The sequence below is a fragment of the Scyliorhinus torazame genome, chromosome 18, assembly GCF_047496885.1.
Source record: "Scyliorhinus torazame isolate Kashiwa2021f chromosome 18, sScyTor2.1, whole genome shotgun sequence".
NCBI lineage: Eukaryota > Metazoa > Chordata > Chondrichthyes > Carcharhiniformes > Scyliorhinidae > Scyliorhinus > Scyliorhinus torazame.
This window is the reverse complement of record NC_092724.1, coordinates 106,844,990-106,864,222: the sequence shown is the minus strand read 5'-3', so window position 1 is coordinate 106,864,222 and position 19,233 is coordinate 106,844,990. Positions and strand designations below refer to the sequence as shown.

Genomic DNA, 19,233 nt, shown 5'->3' with positions numbered 1-19,233 from the left:
TGTTGGCTGCTTTTAAATGAGATGCTGTTGTGACGTCACTCAGCCCATTAGTGCCTTTTTGCAATGCCCTGAACAGTCCCAGTTGCTTTAATTAAACAGCACTTGAACTTCCCAATATTATGGATTTACTTTCTAATCTTGCAGCCTGTTCACAAAAAAATTGAAGCATTTCAGATAATTAGATAAGGAGAGAGAAAGAGTGATGAGTACCTGAGAATCCCAACGGGCCCCCTCCATGAACAGACCGTATACATAGGCACCTTCGCGGGGCGGACTGCTGCAATCCTCGCGGTTTTTCTTTGTGACGTCACACTGAAGACACATTTTGTCTAAAGGCCACTCATTCCTCCTGGCCATAGACTGCATGATGGCCGTGAGGAAAGACTGTGGGTTGAAGAAGCCAGCGAGCCACACTGCCGAAGGGAGGGCAAAGTCGGAGGTCCAGGTTTCCAGTTCCTTGATGCGGCTGAGGAGGTCCACAAACCAGTTGGCGAGCCCAGCCATTGATGGGTAGGCTCGTTTATTCCAAGAATCGGGCACTTGATCAAAGAAGATGGCATTTTGCAGATTCTCCATGTCATTGGTCATGGTCAGTTCTCCCTGAGAAGAAAAAGCGGCAAGAAGGAAACGTTCAGTGAAAGTGATTGGTTGAGAGGATCAGGGCTCACGCCTATTTTTTTGCTCACACCTATTTTATTTTCACCTTTGGCATAGAATTTGGCCAAAAAAATCACCATGATGTGAGAAATTGATTTTGTGATAAAATAAGAAAATTGTGCAAGCATTTTTTTTATTATCTGAATAAATGAAACCTGCCGTTACATGCTTCACCCATGCATTAAATGCGCAGGGCTTGGAGGGAACAGATAAATGTAAAGCCCCCTCCTGATAGGGCAGGAGAGAAAGGAGTAAAGTGGTGCTCTTTGTGCTTTTGGCTATCTGAAGAACATTTTGCTTTCTGAAAAGTTGTGAAGAAAACCTTCCCAGGTGGCGTATAAAGGCTCAAGGGAATTAGTAGTCCATTCTATTGAGCTTCATCGATAGACACATGGGCCCAATTATAAGCCACTCAAAACCCATCCATCATCACAGAGTTAAATAATGGAGCAACGTGTACAGGAACCCTTGGAATATTATGTGGCATGGTGGCACAGTGCTTAGCGCTGCTGCCTCACAGTGCCAGGGTCCCGAATTCAATTCCAGTCTTGGGTGACTATGTGGAGTTTGCACGCTTGCCCTCTGTCTGTGTGTGTTTTCTCTGCATGCTCCGGTTTTCTCCCACAGATCAAAGATGTGGGGCGTCATTCTCCGACCCCCCGCCGGGTCGGAGAATCGCCGGGGGCTGGCGTGAATCCCGCCCCCTCCGGTTGCCGAAGTCTCCGGCACTGGATATTCGGTGGGGGCGGGAGTCGGGCCGCGCCGGTTGGCGGACCCCCTCCCCGCTGGATTCTCCGGCCCGGATGGGCCGAAGTCCCGCCGATAAATTGCCTGTCCCGCCGGCGTGGATTAAACCACCTTTTGAACGGCGGGACAAGGCGGCGTGGGCGGGCTCTGGGGTCCTGGGGGGGCGCGGGGCAATCTGACCCCGGGGGGGTGCCCCCACGGTGGCCTGGCCCGCGATCGGGGCCCACCGATCCGCGGGCAGGCCTGTGCCGTGGGGGCACTCTTTCCCTTCCGCCTCCGCCACGGTCTCCACCATGGCGGAGGCGGAAGAGACTCCCTCCACTGCGCATGCGTGGGAAACTGTCAGCGGCCGCTAACGCTCCAGCGCAGCGCCGCCCGGAGATGTCATTTCTGCACCAGCTGGCGGGGCAACAAAGGCCGTTTCCGCCAGCTGGCGGGGCGGAAATTCCTCCGGCGTTGGCCTAGCCCCTCAATGTTGGGGCTCGGCCCCCAAAGATGCGGAGCATTCCGCACCTTTGGGGCGGCGCGATGCCCGTCTGATTGGCGCCGTTTTGGGCGCCAGTCGGCAGACATCGCGCCGTTTCGGGAGAATTTCGCCCGTGCAGGTTAGGTGACTGGCCAAGCAAAATTGCCCCTTAGTGTCCAAAGATGTGCAGGCTAGGTGGGGTTACAGTGGGGGAGTGAGCGTTGGTAGGGTGCACTTTCAGAGGGTGGGTGCAGATTCGATGGGCTGAGTGGCCTCCTTCTGCATTGTAGGGAGTTGTATGGTTCTATGGGACTCAGGCTGTAACTTTGACCTTGGATGGTATCTTAACACAGATGGGTTTCGGCCTTTTACAGTCTGCAAATGCTTACATATCTGTCTCAGTATGCGTCTGGACAACTACAGAGCTGCCTCTTCAACAGGTCAGCATAAGCCAGACAGGGGCCAGGCAATGTAGACATTGGTGAGGGTTTTACAGTCCCTCTCGCCTGGTGGGGTATTAAGGTGCCGCCAAGCTGAATAGTAATGTAAATGGCCCACTGCATCCACTGGGGGGGTGGGGTTGGATACACACACATACCATGGAGGGCTGTAAAATCCTGGTTGCTGTTTGTTTCAGTGGAGATTTAAGTGTGTTGTAAGTCCTTTGCAGTTCTTTAAACACAAGTTTCTCACCGATGGATTTTAGAAGTCAAGGGGCGAAATTTTCCCCCAACGGCGCGATGTCCGCCGACTGGCGCCAAAAACGGCGCCAATCAGACGGGCATCGTGCCGGCCCAAAGGTGCGGAATGCTCCGCATCTTTGGGGGCCGAGCCCCAACATTGAGGGGCTAGGCCGGCGCCGGAGGGATTTCCGCCCCGCCAGCTGGCGGAAATGGCGTTTGGTGCCCCGCCAGCTGGCGCGGAAATGCGGCGCATGTGCGGGAGCGTCAGCGGCTGCCGACAGTTTCCCGCGCATGCGCAGTGGGGAGAGTCTCTTCCGCCTCCGCCATGGTGGAGGCCGTGGCGGAGGCGGAAGGGAAGGAGTGTCCCCACGGCACAGGCCCACCCGCGGATCGGTGGGCCAGGCCACCGTGGGGGCACCCCCTGGGTCAGATCGCCCCGCGCCCCCACAGGACCCCGGAGCCCGCCCACGCCGCCTGGTCCCGCCGGTAAATACCAGCTTTGATTTACGCCGGCGGGACAGGCAATTTCTGGGCGGGACTTCGGCCCATCCGGGCCGGAGAATTGAGCGGGGGGTCCCGCCAACCGGCGCGGCCCGATTCCCGCCCCCGCCCAATCTCCGGTACCGGAGACTTTGGCGGGGGGCGGGATTCACGGCGGCCAACGGCCATTCTCCGACCCGGCGGGGTCGGAGAATGACGCCACAGAATGGCGTCGGTTGGCGGGACCGCCCGCTCAATTCTCCGGCCCGGATGGGCCGAAGTCCCACCCAGAAATTGCCTGTCCCGCCGGCGTAAATCAAAGCTGGTATTTACCGGCGGGACCAGGCGGCGTGGGCGGGCTCTGGGGTCCTGGGGGGGCGCGGGGCGATCTGACCCCGGGGGGTGCCCCCACGGTGGCCTGGCCCGCGTTAGGGGCCCACCGATCCGCGGGTGGGCCTGTGCCGTGGGGCACTCTTTCCCTTCCGCCTCCGCCACGGCCTCCACCATGGCGGAGGCAGAAGAGACTCTCCCCACTGCGCATGCGCGGGAAACTGTCGGCGGCCGCTGACGCTCCCGCGCATGCGCCGCATTTCCGTGCCAGCTAGCGGGGCAACAAACGCCATTTCCACCAGCTGGCGGGGCGGAAATCCCTCCGGCGTCGGCCTAGCCCCTCAATGTTCGGGCTCGGCCCCCAAAGATGCGGAGCATTCCGCACCTTTGGGCCGGCGCGATGCCCGTCTGATTGGCGCCGTTTTTGGCGCCAGTCGGCGGACATCGCGCCGTTGGGGGAGAATTTCGCCCAAGATGTGCATACATAAGTTTTAGCTTTGCATTCGCACCTCAGAAGCTGAGAGGTGAAGCTTTGTTCCAGGTGTTCAGCGTTTCAGTGCAGTATTGAGCAAGTGCGGCTTTGTCAGAGTGGCTGTCTTTAAAATGGGATGTTAATCAAAGGCTCTATCTACCTGTCAGATGAATGTAGAACATCCATGGCACTATTTAGAGAGGAGCAAGAGAGGTTTGCCTGCTGATCTAGCTAACATTTACACCTTATTAACCAGTCATTCACTGCCGTTGTTTGTAGAACCTCGCTGTGCATTAATTGACTGTATATCGATCTATACAGTAGTCCAGAAGGAACGTTGACACACTGGATCTACACATAAGTGCTCTCAGCTACAAGGCTATGGACCAGGTGCAGGAAGGTGAGATTAGAAAGTGTACCTGGGTGTCCTCGGGCTGGCATGGACAAGATGGGCTGAATGGCCTCCTTCTATGCTGTAAACTTTCTACGATTCTATGATTCTACAACAACACTGATGATGCTTGGAACGTAATTGTAAATATAAAGATATTTGGTACATACTGATACCATGGAAGATTATTCTTCCTTTGTAAACACTTGCATTTATTGTATACGTAATCAAATTCTTCCATGGCGGGAAAATGCTGTATAGTAATTGATAATTCAAGCAGTAAGAGTTATGTTAGGGGGTGGAGGTGGTCATCTCACTGGACTAGTAATACTGAGGTCCCTGGTAATGCTCTGGAACATGGCTTCAAATCCCACCAAGGCAGTTGGTGAAAATTAAATTAAATTAATAAAACTTGGAACATAAAGCCAGTTTCAATAATAGATTGTTGTAAAAACCAATCTGATTCATTAATGTCCTTGAGGAGGGAAATCTGCTATCCCTATTTGGACTAGCTTACATGTAACTCTGCAATGGCCTTAGCAATCGACTCAGTTCGAAGGGCAATTAGGGAAGGGCAACAAATGCTGGCCTGGTCAGTGATGCCTAAATCCCATGAAAGATTTTTGAAAAATATTAATGGACCATTTAAAAAAAAAATTTTTTTTTAATTCTCCTCCTTTTTCACATTTTCTCCCAAATTTACACCCACCAACAATAAACGATAATCAGTAACAAATATGTCAATCCCCATATCAATAACAATGATCCCATCCTCCCACCAAACCCTAAACATTAGCCCGCATGTTCACACAAACAAATGACAAAACGGAATTAGGGATCACCCATAGTTGCCATTAACACATACAGGCCCCCTCCCCCCAACCCTCCCACCCACACGCCCCAACTAATGTTCGATGTTATCCAGTTCTTGAAAGTGCAGAATGAATGATGCCCATGAATTGTAGAACCCCTCCATCCTTCCCCTCAGTTCAAACTTAACCTTCTCAAGAGTCGAGAATTCCAACAGGTCCCCCGCCATGCCAGGGCACAGGATGGAGAGGTTGCTCTCCAACCCATCAGGAACCGCCTTTGGGCGATCAACGAGGCGAAGGCTACAACATCTGCCTCCGCACCAGTTTCCAACCCTGGCTGGTCCGGCACCCCGAATATGGCCTCCCGGGGGCCCGTGTCCAGTTTCACGTGCACCACTTTAGAAATTACCCTAAAATCCTCCTTCCAGTAATCCTCTAGCTTTGAACAGGACCAAAACATATGATTAATGGATCATTTTAAGAAGTTTTCAGTAATCCCAGGTTTATTAAGTTTTTTAAGAAATTAATAATTTTGACGAATCATAAATGCAAGTGGTTTTATTCAGCCGTCAGGATGTCTTACAAGGTACCTTTAATCCCAAGTCCAGCTCCTTGAGTGAGCGCTTGATCTCCGAGGTAAGAGTGTTCATTCTCTCACACTCCTGGAAAGCCACCACGATGTAGGGAGTGCGCTCCTCTGCTTTGCTCATCAACTCTGAGATATTAAACTCCTCTGGTAACCTTTCCATTACCTCGTCCAAAGTAGCCTTTACCTGGAATGCCAAAGAATAGAGAGCTGTGAGTACCTCCACAGGATCGGGCCTTGGTAGCTTCCTGCTTGATGGGTTAGAACTTTGTTTCTTCAGTCACGGCTGAGATTTACTGCTTTGAATGTGATCCATTTCCCACTCTGCTGATATATGACAACAGTATTTATGACCAATTTAACAGTGGATGTAACTTAAGAGTTAGCGCTTTAAAAGGTGAGAGAGTCATAAGTCAATGGATAGCCTTTGTCACCCAGCAGTCACCCATCCAGCTGAGCTGGAGCCATGAACAGCCTTGGCACTTGTGAATGTTGGAGGATGTATATGCATCATGAGATGCGCAGACTGGCAGAATCTGCATCTTGTGGTCCCATACGAAATGCATGTTCATGGAGTGGAAGTCCTTCCTATTCAGGAAGGTACCCAGCTCACCCATTTGTGCCATGATTGCCATGTGAATGTGAATGTGAATGCAGTCGATGGCACCCTGTATGCGGGGGAATCCTTCAATCGCAGCAAAGCCTCATGCTCACTAGATAGCCTCATCTGTCCAGTAATGAATAAATGTCATGACCCACTTGAACAGCGCGCAGTGATCAGCTTGACACCATTGTGGGCAGCAGGTTGGGACACTCCACATAGATCCCGCAGTGAACCCCTGGAAAGAACCATAAAGGTTGAGGGTTACTGTGACCTTGGGAGCCACTGACATGGAGGTGATCACCCACGCAGTTGGAGGTGATATCTGGCCCTACCATCTGATATATGGAGGTCACAGTCTCACCGGAGAGATGGAGCCTTCTGTGGTCCTGCAACCTCTGGCATGTTGAGGTAGCTGAATCACTGCCTGTACACTCTGGCAGCAGACGAAAGGTGTTTTCTCCTTCCACTTTGCACTCCGTGATGGCCCTGCACCCATTGTGCCTGCCCCTCTCTTCACACAGGCCATTCCCTGCGAAGCTGCCTGTGGACACCAGGCCTCCTCTCCCTTCTACCCCTGTCTTCCTCCTCCTCGGAGCTCCCATCAGTGGAGCAGACAGCCCCCATTACCAGAGAAACAGAAAGCTCTCTGGCGATCAGAAGGCTTCACAATGGTATAAATCCTCCAGGAGTCTTGGAGACACCAATGAGTCCTGAAATGAAGATTAGCAATGCAAAAACTGAAAATGAATACAGATAAAGCCAACAAGTTTTCCTGAGCAACCAGCAGTAAACCATCTCCCAAACATCTCACTCCTCACAATAGCAATGGCCGGACACATTTTATCCCGTCCTTGGAAGACAATGAAAAAATGGATTGTCCGCTTGGCCTTTTTGCGTGTGAGACGAGCGTGAAATCACACGCTGAATGTAAAATCTCATTCAATAGGCTTTTTAATGGCCTTAATTGATCCTTTGATTGTCAGCGGGTGCGGCTTCAACTCCCACACGCCCCGGCCAACCTCAATATTGCAGTGACACATCAGCACAGTGGTTAGCACTGTTGCTTCACAGCACCAGGGTCCCAGGTTCGATTCCCGGCTTGGGTCACTGCTTGTGCGGAGTTTGCACGTTCTCCCTGTGTCTGTGTGGGTTTCTTCCGTGTGGTCTGGATTCCCTCCACAAGCCCTGAAAGACGTGCTGTTAGTTAATTTGGACATTCTGAATTCTCCCTCAGTGTATCCGAACAAGTGCCGGAATGTGGCGACCAGGGGCTTTTCACAGTAACTTCAATGCAGTGTTAATGTAAGCCTACTTGTGACACTAAAAATTATTATTAACATCAGGGGCGGGATTCTCCGCAATCGGTGCGATGTCCGCCGACCGGCGCCAAAAACGGCGCAAATCAGTCCGGCATTGCGCCGCCCCAAAAGTGCGGAATTCTCCGCATCTTGAGCGGCCGAGCCCTCACCTTGAGGGGCTAGGCCCGCGCCGGACTGATTTCCGCCCCGCCAGCTGGCGGGAAAGGCCTTTGGTGCCCTGCCAGCTGGCCCGGAAATGACTTTGCCATGCGGCGCATGCGCGGGAGCGTCAGCGGCCGCTCACGGCATCCCCGTGCATGCGCAGTGGAGGGGGTCTCTTCCGCCTCCGCCATAGCGGAGACCATGGCGAAGGTGGAAGGAAAAGAGTGCCCCCACGGCACAGGCACGCCGTGGATCGGCGGGCCCCGATCGCGGGCCAGGCCACCCTGGGGGCACCCCCCAGGGCCAGATCGCCCCGCTCCCCACCCAGGACACCGGAGCCTGCCCGCGCCGCCTTGTCCCACCGGTAAGAGAGGTGGTTTGATTCTCGCCGGCGGGACAGGCATTCCAGCAGCGGGACTTCGGCCCATCGCGGGCCGGAGAATCGCCGGGGGTGGGCCCGCCAAACGGCACGGTGCGATTCCCACCCCCGCCGAATATCCGGTGCCAGATAATTCGGCAACAGGCAGGGGCGTGATTCACGGCAGCCCCTGGCGATTCTCCGACCCGGCGGGGGGTCGGAGAATCCCGCCCCAGGTCGCACACTCGATGTCATCTCACGTCCGACTGCAGAATGCAAAATTCAAACCAGCGACTAGTTCAGTTCAGTTTTTGCTGAACTCAATCAAGTCTGACAGAGCTCTCAGACTAGATATCTTGGTCTCCCTGTGGAACTTTCTCAAGCTTCTCTGTCTTGCTCCTTTCTCTCAGTCTTCATCAGTTGCTCTCACTCATTTTTGGGGTAGAGAAGAGGGAGCTGTATGCTACATCAGTTCCATTGGGGAACATTGGCTGAACTGAACATTGACCCGAGCTATAATGCAAAATGTTGTATGCCCTAGAATTAATATCCTCAACATGTCAAACTCTAAACCTTGCCAACAAAGTAGGTTTGCTTGAACATCATACCGATCAGATTTGGAATTCACCACCTTTAAACTGATGTTGACATTTAATGAAAGCAGTCGGCGCTGCTATTAAATATGTTCTGTCACACTTAATGCTTTCTGGTTACCTTCTGTACATTGAGCGATTGTGGGAACTGACACTAATTTGCTCCTTGTTTTCACTGTATTGTGTTTCATGTTAACATTGTCCTATTTTACTTGACACATTAGAATGTAAACTTTCAGCAGAATCACTGCTAGAGTTTAGCTGCTACCTAGATTCTTGTCACAGAAATTAAAAGAAAAAAAAAGGAAAAACAATCTGCTTGTGTATTGTATCACTGACACACACCTCAGCATGAGATGGGTTTTATGCCCACCCCACTGCCTGCTGGGTGTGTTTTCACAGGGTTGGGGGAGACATATAAAATATGTTGGGTAGCTAGCCCACCACCTTCATTCCACCCCTGGTCCAATCCCCATAAAATGGCAGGCAGTCAAATTGGCAGTTTGCCCATTATTTAAAGAAAAAGGGCAATTCAGCTTGTTAACAAGCCAATCGACCCAAGTATTATGCTACCCATGCAATAATACAGTTGGCATGGGCAGGAGACAGGAGGCCATTTTTAAAACTACTTTGTTGAAAGAATGGGAAGTATGAGGAGAGGATATTCAGTGGGAGCCCTGTGAGCGTTGGGTGCAACCTCTCCCAAGGATGTAACCTGCCCATTGTGCCTCCCTGCCTGGCTTCAAATCCCATCCCCTCGCCAGGCTCCCCGATTCCTGCCAGCCAAAACCCCAGACTTCCCTGGGTCCAGATGTCATGGCTGTCTTCATCCCGGGGGCTACTTGCAGTCCCAGCGGCGCCCACTGCTCGGTTCTGGTGCTGCTGGGACTGCAAGAGCGGCTGGTCAATCAAATCTGACCTGCACCTCTTAAGCTGCCTGGAGAAAGGTATTGCTGCAGGGTTGCCTTCCTGAATGTTGGTTGGTGTGACACTGACTTTCTTTGAGGTGGGGGGTGGGGTGGGGGTGGGGTTGTAGGAGGGGTTGCTGGGGTGAGCTGTACACCATTCCCCATAAAATTCAGCCCCATGTTTCCTTTCGTGTTCTCATTAGGTAAAATTTCCATAAACAGACTGAATGCGGTACGGACTTAAATTTGCATCTTTGTCATCACTGTTTTCAAGTCAGTGTTTTGCTCCAATGAACTCAAAATGAGAATCAGGGGGGAAAAAATCTACATTTCATCTCTTTTCAAGTAAAGAGGCTATGACTTCAAACTGGTTTCTGCAAAGTGTTTTCTGAAAATTTCATGTTGTCTGAGCAAGTTCACCAATATTTGGCTCAATCTTACCTCAGAGATGGGAAGGGAATGGGGGCTGGATGGTGCAATTTTGCAGGGGGAAACCTGGAAGAACTGTGCAGTGGAGTTGAGGGAGATATGTACTTGCTGAAGCAGTATGGTTGGTGAATTCAGCAAACCACTAGGGATGAACTGATGGCACTAGTATGGAAAGTGACTGCATTTTAACCCCGAAACCTGCCACGCACCATTTAAGAAAATGTACCAAGGATTTGTGCACCATTCCCCCCTGGAATACCCATTTGTCACTGGACACAAACACTATTTACATACAGCATTTGCACTGCCCTGTGCATAATCACATTTGGTCACCAAAGAGATAGAGTTCATTAACCACAACAATTTCACCCAAAGGAATGCCAACTGTGCTGTCTGGCTCATTAGTTCTGCAAGGGATTATAACACTAAAGAACAACAATTATGAAGGTCAGAAAATATGAAGAACAGGTCGCACATTAACTCTTTAGCTGCTACTGCCCCATATATATATTTTCTTTTAAAATGTTTTTATTGACTTTCATTGCCAAGTCAAAGCTGTATTTTTACACAAATTTCCATCTGGGGGGGGGGGGGGTTTGATACACCTTCGTACCAAGTGCGACATGTGTATATACAGCTGGGTTGTGATCTGGCAACCTCTGGCCCTTCCTTTCGGCCCCTACTCCACGGCACTGCCGCCTATCTTCTGCCTCGCCAGCTCCTGCTCCCCCCCCTCTACTCCCCCTCCCTTCCCCATCCCCTCATTCTTTCCTATCCATTTTTGTGGTGCATCTGTGCCTCCCTCTCTCCACTGCACCCCCCGTCTCCACCACCACCCCGCTCTATTGCTTACTGGCTACAAACAGGTCTTTGAACAAGTTGGTGAATGGCTTCCATGTCTTGTGGAAGCCTGAATGGTGAATTTTATTTTCTCCCGTTGGAGGAATTCTGGTAGGTTGGACAGCCGGTCTTCAGCTCTGGGTGTTACTGCCGATCGCCAGCTGAGCAGGATTCTTTGCCGGGCGACCAGGGAGGCTAAGGCTAGGGCGTTGGCCCGTCTCCCCAGGAAGACTTCTGGCTAGTCTGAGACCCCGAAGACCACCACTTTTGGGCACGCCTCCACCCTCACCCCCACAACCTTGGACATTGCTTCAAAGAAGGTTGTCCAGAACTCGACAAGTCTGGGGCAGGCCAAAACAATTGGGGCTGGATTCTCCATCGGTGGAATTCTCCATTTTGCCGTCAGCGCATTCACGCCTGCGGATTTCCCGATGGTGTGGGGGTGCCCACAATGGGAAACTCCATTGGCTTGGCTGGGGTGACGGAGGATCCTGCTGCCGGCGGGGTCCCGCCGCAGCCGAAAACGGGTGCGGTGGGATGGGGAATCCCGCCCAAGGTGTGGTAGGCTGGGCCTTCCTAGCACCGTTCACATTTGTCTTCCCCCTCCAGCAAGAACCTGTTCATTCGAGTTCTTGTGAGATGCGCTGTGTGCACCACCTTTAGTTGCATTCGGCTTAGTCTTGTGCACGTGGAAGTGAAGTTTGCCCTGTTCAGTGCTTTGATCCAGAGTCCCCACCCTACTTGCCCCACATATATATTATACATATTTCTGGGATAGCAGCAGAGGCATATTCCAGAGACATAAAGTGGATCGAAGAATTTTCATAACTGAAAAAATGGCCCCGTTAGGAGATCTTCCAAGTACAATCTCCTGGCAGATACAAATTAGACTGCACAACATTTCCCAGCTGCTCATGCACTTCTGCAGACCATTTGCTACCTGTTAATGCACCTCTGCCAATTCCTTGCTTGACTCATTGGCAGTAGAACTTTTCAGGCTTCAACTCACTCTCCAATTACTACTGTGTTGAAGCTCTTGACCTTTGGTAGCCATCACCATGTGCTGATAGCATGGCAATGATATAGAGCTCTTTTTATCATAGGGACTGAGCAAACCTTATATTGAACTCTATTATGCACAGTTTGTTGGTACCAGGGGCTCAGAATCAGGTTAGATTCCAAGAGACAAGTTACTAACATAATAAATTCTGATCATGTTTTGTGTACACATTTATTGCTCCTGTCTGAATACAAATGAATACAATTCACCACGAGGTACATGGATAAGAATGTTGGATCAATGTAACAATGCACATTTATTGAATGCCAATCACTGTTCTACATTACAATTTCCTATCCATTTAAGGTAACATGCACTCTGTAAATTGGTGCCCCCATAATAATTTGAGCAATATTTGATGGATAAATCAACAGTTAGAACCAAGTAATGTTTTATTTGAAATTTTCAGTGCTGATGAGTTTTTCCTTTCTTTGGAATTTTTCATTATTCTTGCAGAGGGAAAATCAAAATCTATTTAAACATTTAGAGCATAAAATTGCTTGGGAGCAAACACAGTCTTCAACCTTGTGTATTGTGGGAGATGGTCCGAAGACCCAGTTACACTGACACCGTTGTCCTCGATTGAGTGAACTATTGGGGATAACAGCAGAAAATGCAGGAAATAGTCAGCAGTTTGGACAGTTTATGTGGAGAAGGAAACTGCATTAACATTTCAGGTCAGTTTTCCTCCATCAGAGCTGGGTAAAGTTAGAAATGCGATAGATTTTAGGCAAGTGAAAGGTGAGAGGATAAAAATTTAGAACAGAGGGGAACGTCTGTGATAGGTGTGGTATTATCATAAATAAAGGCAATGCAAGAGTTAATGAAATGTATACAGAGAGCCACTAGAGGGAGCTAGTCCCATAAGTATATAAGGGATGGGGATAAACCTTGTGGGTCAGTCAGAAGAAGAGAAGAAGATAGTGAGGCAAGAGAGAGAGAGAGAGAGAGAGAGAGAGAGCAGTTGTGTAATAGAGTACTGCAGTTAGAGATAGCACAGTTTAATATAGAAACCTTCTACTTTAGGAATGTGAATGAATCATAGTAAGTAGTGTAAATTAATTTATAGTTTTGTTTGTTAACAAAGCTTGTTGTTCTTTGTTGAACACTACACATCCAAACCATCCAGGTAAAGCAAAGCAGAGAACACAACATGCTACCAGGAGTGGAAAGTTCCAACATTGTACCAGGACTGGCTAGAGCAGATTAGTAAAGCTCAGGGAGAAAGAAAGAATCTCCGTTCGAAGAAAACAAAAACATGCAAAGAAAAAATCTCAACCAGATTCCAGTAGCAACAACCAGCAGCATCACGAAAAAGAAATACCCAGCCGAAGCTTCATGGAAGGTCTGCAGACTCCAAAGTCATTCAGGATATCGGGTAAAGTAGATGTGAACTGGAAAATGTTCAAAAAAGAGTTTAAACAATGCCTCTCAGCCTTAAATCTCAAAGCGGTCAGTGAAAAGCGAAAGATTGCGCTGTTACTCAATAGGGCTGGACCGCAGGCTATTGAATTGTATTGCTCATTCCACTTTGAGAATGAAGTTGAAAAAAATAAGTCTGATGTGGTCATTGAAAAATTTCAAAATTATTGTGAGCTTAAAAGAAATGAAAAGCTCAATAAACAACTGCAAAAGCAATAAAAAGAAATACTAGAAGATCCGAGCAATATATCCCGTGCGAGTAAAGAATCTTAAAATAGAAGTGCCGCAATGTTGACTCGGCAAAGTAAAAACATTTTTGCCTCCGTTTAAGCTGTGGCACACAAAAAATTAAGCGTGCTGGAAAAGAAGATCAGTCTGTGCAAGGGCACTCAGAAAAAGCGCGCGCTTTGGAAGTTGGACATTTTGGACAAGTGCAGTTAAAGAAAGAAACACGCGACTTCCGGGTGCGGCGATGACCAGCTAAGTCGCACGTTTCGGCAGCTCCCGGTGGAACGGACTTTAGGGCTCTTAATAGGAGCCCCATCGGCAATTTTAACGGCAAATAACACTGTGCGGTAATCCAGAAGGGAATCCCCCCTGGACACGGATGGAAAAAAGAGGAAAGTAGCCGGGTTGCGGTGGATCCTCAAGAGCAGCGGCCAGGAAGGCAGGCACAAAGCAAGATGGCGTCGGAAGGAGGCAGTTTAATATGGGGCCCTGACCAACAAGAGTTCCTGCGGCGTTGCATAGATGAACTCAAAAAGGAGATGAAGAAGGAGCTGTTGGCCCCGATATTACAAGCGATTGAGGGGCTAAAGGAGGAGCAAAAGACCCAGGAACAGGAGCTTCGGGTCGCGAAGGCAAAGGCTGCTGAGAATGAGGACGACATACAGGGCCTGGTGGTGAAAACGGAGATCCACGAGGCACAACACAAAAGATGTGTGGAAAGGCTGGAGGTGCTGGAGAACAATGCGAGGAGGAAGAACTTAAGGATTCTTGGTCTTCCCGAAGGTGCAGAAGGGGCGGACGTCGGGGGATATGTGAGCACGATGCTGCATTTGTTAATGGGATCGGAGGCCCCGACGGGTCCGCTGGAGGTGGAGGGAGCCTATCGAGTTATGGCGCGAAGACCGAGGGCTGGAGAAATTCCTCGAGCAATAGTTGTGAGATTTCTCCGATACAAGGACAGAGAGATGGTCCTCAGATGGGCCAAGAAAATTCGGAACAGTAGGTGGGAGAATGCGGTGATCCGCGTGTATCAAGATTGGAATGCGGAGGTGGCGAGAAGGAGGGCAAGCTTTAATCGGGCCAAGGCGGTGTTGCATAAAAGGAAGGTCAAATTCGGAATGTTGCAACCGGCAAGACTGTGGGTCACACATCTAGGGAAACACCACTATTTCGAAACGGCAGACGAAACGTGGTCATTTTTTGTCGAGGAGAAGCTGGAGTGAGCGGGCCAGAAAAAGAACGTTTGGGACAAAAGTGGGGGGGTGAATTTGTGGGATGAAGGGGGGAAAAGGGGGAAGAGAAGACTTCCCAGATTGTTAAACCTGCGACCTTGTAACTTCTCTCTCTTCCCCATGTCGTGGGGGAGGGGGTGAGGGAGGATGAGGAGCTGTGGGCGCCGGCCATTGGGGGCGGGGCCAAAAGGGGAAGCGCGGGCTTTGTTCCCGCGCTATGGTAATCATGGCGGGAACAGGGAAGCAGGAAGGAGGGGGCCTCGCACAGTGTGAGCCGAGGTCACGGGGGGAAGCCGAGGTCGGCCAGAGTTTGCTGACTTCTGGGAGTAACATGGGGGGTGCAATTACGCTAGCTTGGGATCTAGCGGGGGGGGGGGGGTTAACTGGGTTGCTGCTGCTGGGGAGAAGGGGGAGCTGGTATGGGAGGGGGGGGTCGGGGCGGGGGGGGCGCCGCCTGGGGGGGATACAGCTACGTGGGAACCGGGTGAGGAGCTGGATTGAAAAAGGAAATGGCTAGTCGTCAAGGGGGGGGGGGGGGGGGGGTAAAGAGCCTCCCAACCCGGTTGATCACGTGGAATGTGAGAGGGCTGAACTGGCCGATTAAGAGGGCACGGGTACTCGCACACCTAAAGAAACTTAAGGCAGATGTGGTTGTGCTTCAGGAGACGCATCTGAAGCTGACAGACCTGGTTAGACTTCGCAAAGGAAGGGTGGGGCAGGTGTTTCATTCGGGGCTAGATGCAAAAAACAGGGGGGTGGCCATACTAGTGGGGAAGCGGGTAATGTTTGAGGCAAAGACTATAGTGGCAGATAGTGGGGGCAGATACGTGATGGTGAGTGGCAAACTGCAAGGGGAGGCGGTGGTATTGATGAACGTGTATGCCCCGAACTGGGATGATGCCAATTTTATGAGGCGTATGTTAGGATGAATCCCGGATCTAGGAGTGGGGAAGTTGGTAATGGGTGGAGACTTTAATACGGTGCTGGACCCAGGGCTGGACAGATCGAGGTCCAGGACCGGAAGGAGGCCGGCTGCAGCTAGGGTGCTTAAGGATTTTATGGTGCAGATGGGAGGAGTAGATCCCTGGAGATTTAGTAGTCCTAGGAGTGAGGAGTTTTCGTTTTTCTCCTATGTACATAAAGTATTTTCACGAATAGATTTTTTTGTTTTGGGAAGTGCACTGATCCCAAAGGTGACGGGGACGGAGTACACGGCTATAGCCATCTCGGATCATGCTCCACACTGGGTGGACCTGGAGATAGGGGAAGAAAAACAACAGCTTCCACCCTGGAGAATGGACATGGGATTATTGGCAGATGAGGGGGTGTGTTTAAGGGTGAGTGGGTGTATTGAAAGGTACTTGGAAATTAATGATAATGGGGAGGTACAGGTGGGAGTGGTCTGGGAGGCACTGAAGGCAGTGGTTAGAGGGGAGCTGATATCTATTAGGGCACATAAAGGAAAGCAGGAGGGTAGGGGAAGGGAGCGGTTGTTGAAAGAACTGCTGAGGGTGGACAGACAATACGCGGAGGCACCGGAGGAGGGACTATACAGGGAAAGGCAAAGGCTACATATAGAATTTGACTTGTTGACTACGGGTAAGGCAGAGGCACAATGGAGGAAGGCACAGGGTGTACAGTACGAATATGGGAGAAGGCGAGTAGGTTGTTGGCCCACCAACTGAGGAAAAGGGGAGCAGCGAGGGAGATAGGGGGGGTGAGAGGTGAGGAGGGGGAGATGGAGCGGGGAGCGGAGAGAGTGAATGGAGTGTTCAAGGCATTTTATGAAAGATTATATGAAGCGCAGCCCCCAGACGGGAAGGAGAGAATGATGTGCTTTCTGGATCAGCTGGAATTTCCTAAGGTGGAGGAACAGGAGAGAGTGGGGCTGGGAGCACAGATTGAGACGGAGGAAGTAGTGAAAGGGATGGGAAGCATGCAGGCGGGGAAGGCCCCGGGACCAGACGGATTCCCAGTTGAATTCTATAAGAAATATTTGGACTTGCTGGCCCCGCTACTGATGAGAACCTATCATGAGGCGAGGGAAAGAGGGCAGCTGCCCCCGACTATGTCAGAGGCAACGATATCGCTCCTCCTAAAGAAGGAAAAAGACCCGCTGCAATGCGGGTCATACAGGCCCATTTCCCTCCTGAATGTGGATGCTAAGATTCTGGCCAAGGTAATGGCAATGAGGATAGAGGATTGTGTCCCGGGGGTGGTCCATGAGGACCAAACTGGGTTTGTGAAGGGGAGACAGCTAAATACAAATATACGGAGGCTGCTAGGGGTAATGATGATGCCCCCACCAGAGGGGGAAGCGGAGATAGTGGTGGCGATGGATGCCGAGAAAGCATTTGATAGAGTGGAGTGGGATTATTTGTGGGAGGTGTTGAGGAGATTTGGTTTTGGGGATGGGTATATCAGGTGGGTGCAGTTGCTGTATAGGACCCCGATGGCGAGCGTGGTCACGAATGGACGGGGGTCTGACTATTTTCGGCTCCATAGAGGGACGAGGCAGGGATGTCCTCTGTCCCCGTTATTGTTTGCACTGGCGATTGAACCCCTGGCCATGGCACTGAGGGGTTCCAGGAAATGGAGGGGAGTACTTAGGGGGGAGAAGAACACCGGGTATCTCTGTATGCGGATGATTTGTTGCTATATGTGGCGGACCCATCGGAGGGGATGCCAGAGATAATGCGGATACTTGGGGAGTTTGGGGATTTTTCAGGGTATAAACTGAACATGGGGAAAAGTGAGCTATTTGTGGTGCATCCGGGGGAGCAGAGCAGAGAGATAGAGGATTTACCGTTGAGGAAGGTAACAAGGGACTTCCGGTACCTGGGGATCCAGATAGCCAAGAATTGGGGTACATTACATAGGCTTAATTTAACATGGTTGGTGGAACAGATGGAGGAGGATTTCAAGAGATGGGACATGGTGTCCCTGTCATTGGCAGGTAGGGTGCAGGCGGTTAAAATGGTGGTTCTCCCTAGATTCCTTTTTGTGTTCCAGTGCCTCCCGGTGGTGATCACGAAGGCTTTTTTCAAAAGAATTGAGAAGAGCATTATGAGTTTTGTGTGGGCTGGGAAGACCCCGAGAGTGAGGCGGGGATTCTTGCAGCGTAGTAGGGACAGGGGGGTGCTGGCACTACCGAACCTCAGTGAGTACTACTGGGCCGCCAATGTTTCAATGGTGTGTAAGTGGATGGGAGAAGGGGAGGGAGCGGCGTGGAAGAGATTGGAGAGGGCGTCCTGCAGGGGGACTAGCCTGCAAGCAATGGTGACGGCGCCGTTGCCGTTCTCACCAAAGAAATACACCACAAGCCCGGTGGTGGTGGCTACATTGAAAATTTGGGGGCAGTGGAGACGGCATAGGGGAGGGATGGGAGCTTCGGTGCGGTCCCCGATAAGAAACAATCATAGGTTTGTTCCGGGGAGAATGGATGGGGGATTTGGAGCATGGCAAAGAGCTGGGGTAGTACAATTAAGAGATCTATTTGTAGATGGGACGTTTGCGAGTCTGGGAGCGCTGACGGAGAAATATGGGTTGCCCCAAGGGAATGCATTTCGGTATATGCAATTGAGGGCTTTTGCGAGGCAACAGGTGAGGGAATTCCCGCAGCTTCCGACGCAGGAAGTGCAGGATAGAGTGATCTCAGAGACATGGGTGGGGGACGGTAAGGTGGCGGACATATACAGGGAGATGAGGGACGAGGGGGAGATCATGGGAGATGAGCTGAAAGGGAAATGGGAAGAAGAACTGGGGGAGGAGATTGAGGAGGGGCTGTGGGCTGATGCCCTACGTAGGGTAATCTCATCGTCCTCGTGTGCCAGGCTAAGCCTGATACAATTTAAGGTGCTACACAGGGCGCATATGACTGGAGCACGGCTTAGTAAATTTTTGGGGGTAGAGGATAGGTGTGCGAGATGCTCGAGAGGCCCAGCGAATCACACCCACATGTTCTGGTCATGCCCGGCACTACAGGGGTTCTGGGTGGGGGTGGCAAAGGTGCTTTCGAAGGTGGTGGGCGTCCGGGTCGAACCAAGCTGGGGGTTGGCTATATTTGGGGTTGCAGAAGAGCCGGGAGTGCAGGAGGCGAGAGAGGCTGACGTGTTGGCCTTTGCGTCCCTAGTAGCCCGGCGCAGAATATTGTTAATGTGGAAGGAAGCCAAACCCCCGGGGGTGGAGACCTGGATAAACGATATGGCAGGGTTCATAAAGTTAGAACGGATTAAGTTCGTGTTAAGGGGTTTGGCTCAGGGGTTCACCAGGCGGTGGCAACCGTTCGTCGACTACCTCACAGAAAGATAGAGAGAATGGAAAAGAAGTAGACAACAGCAGCAACCTAGGGGGGAGGGGGGGGGGGAAGGGCGGGGGGGAGGAATCGGACGGACTCTCAGGGATGTTATTGTATATGTATAGGTATTTGGTATATGTAATTGTATATTGGATTGTTGGATTGTATTTTTGGAGAG

General features: G+C 51.0%; 1 protein-coding gene across 2 annotated transcripts in view; it reads right to left on the bottom strand.

Moving 5' to 3' along the window:
- Nucleotides 1–19,233, bottom strand: part of dnah9 (dynein, axonemal, heavy chain 9) — a 779,494-nt gene that overhangs the window by 58,510 nt on the left and 701,751 nt on the right. For both annotated transcript variants that reach the window (XM_072483125.1, XM_072483126.1), the window contains 2 exons: nucleotides 5,629–5,811; nucleotides 211–600 (listed from right to left, as the gene is read on the bottom strand). In XM_072483125.1, coding sequence (XP_072339226.1) covers nucleotides 211–600; nucleotides 5,629–5,811 — 573 coding nt within the window. The remainder of the gene's footprint in view (nucleotides 1–210; nucleotides 601–5,628; nucleotides 5,812–19,233) is intronic.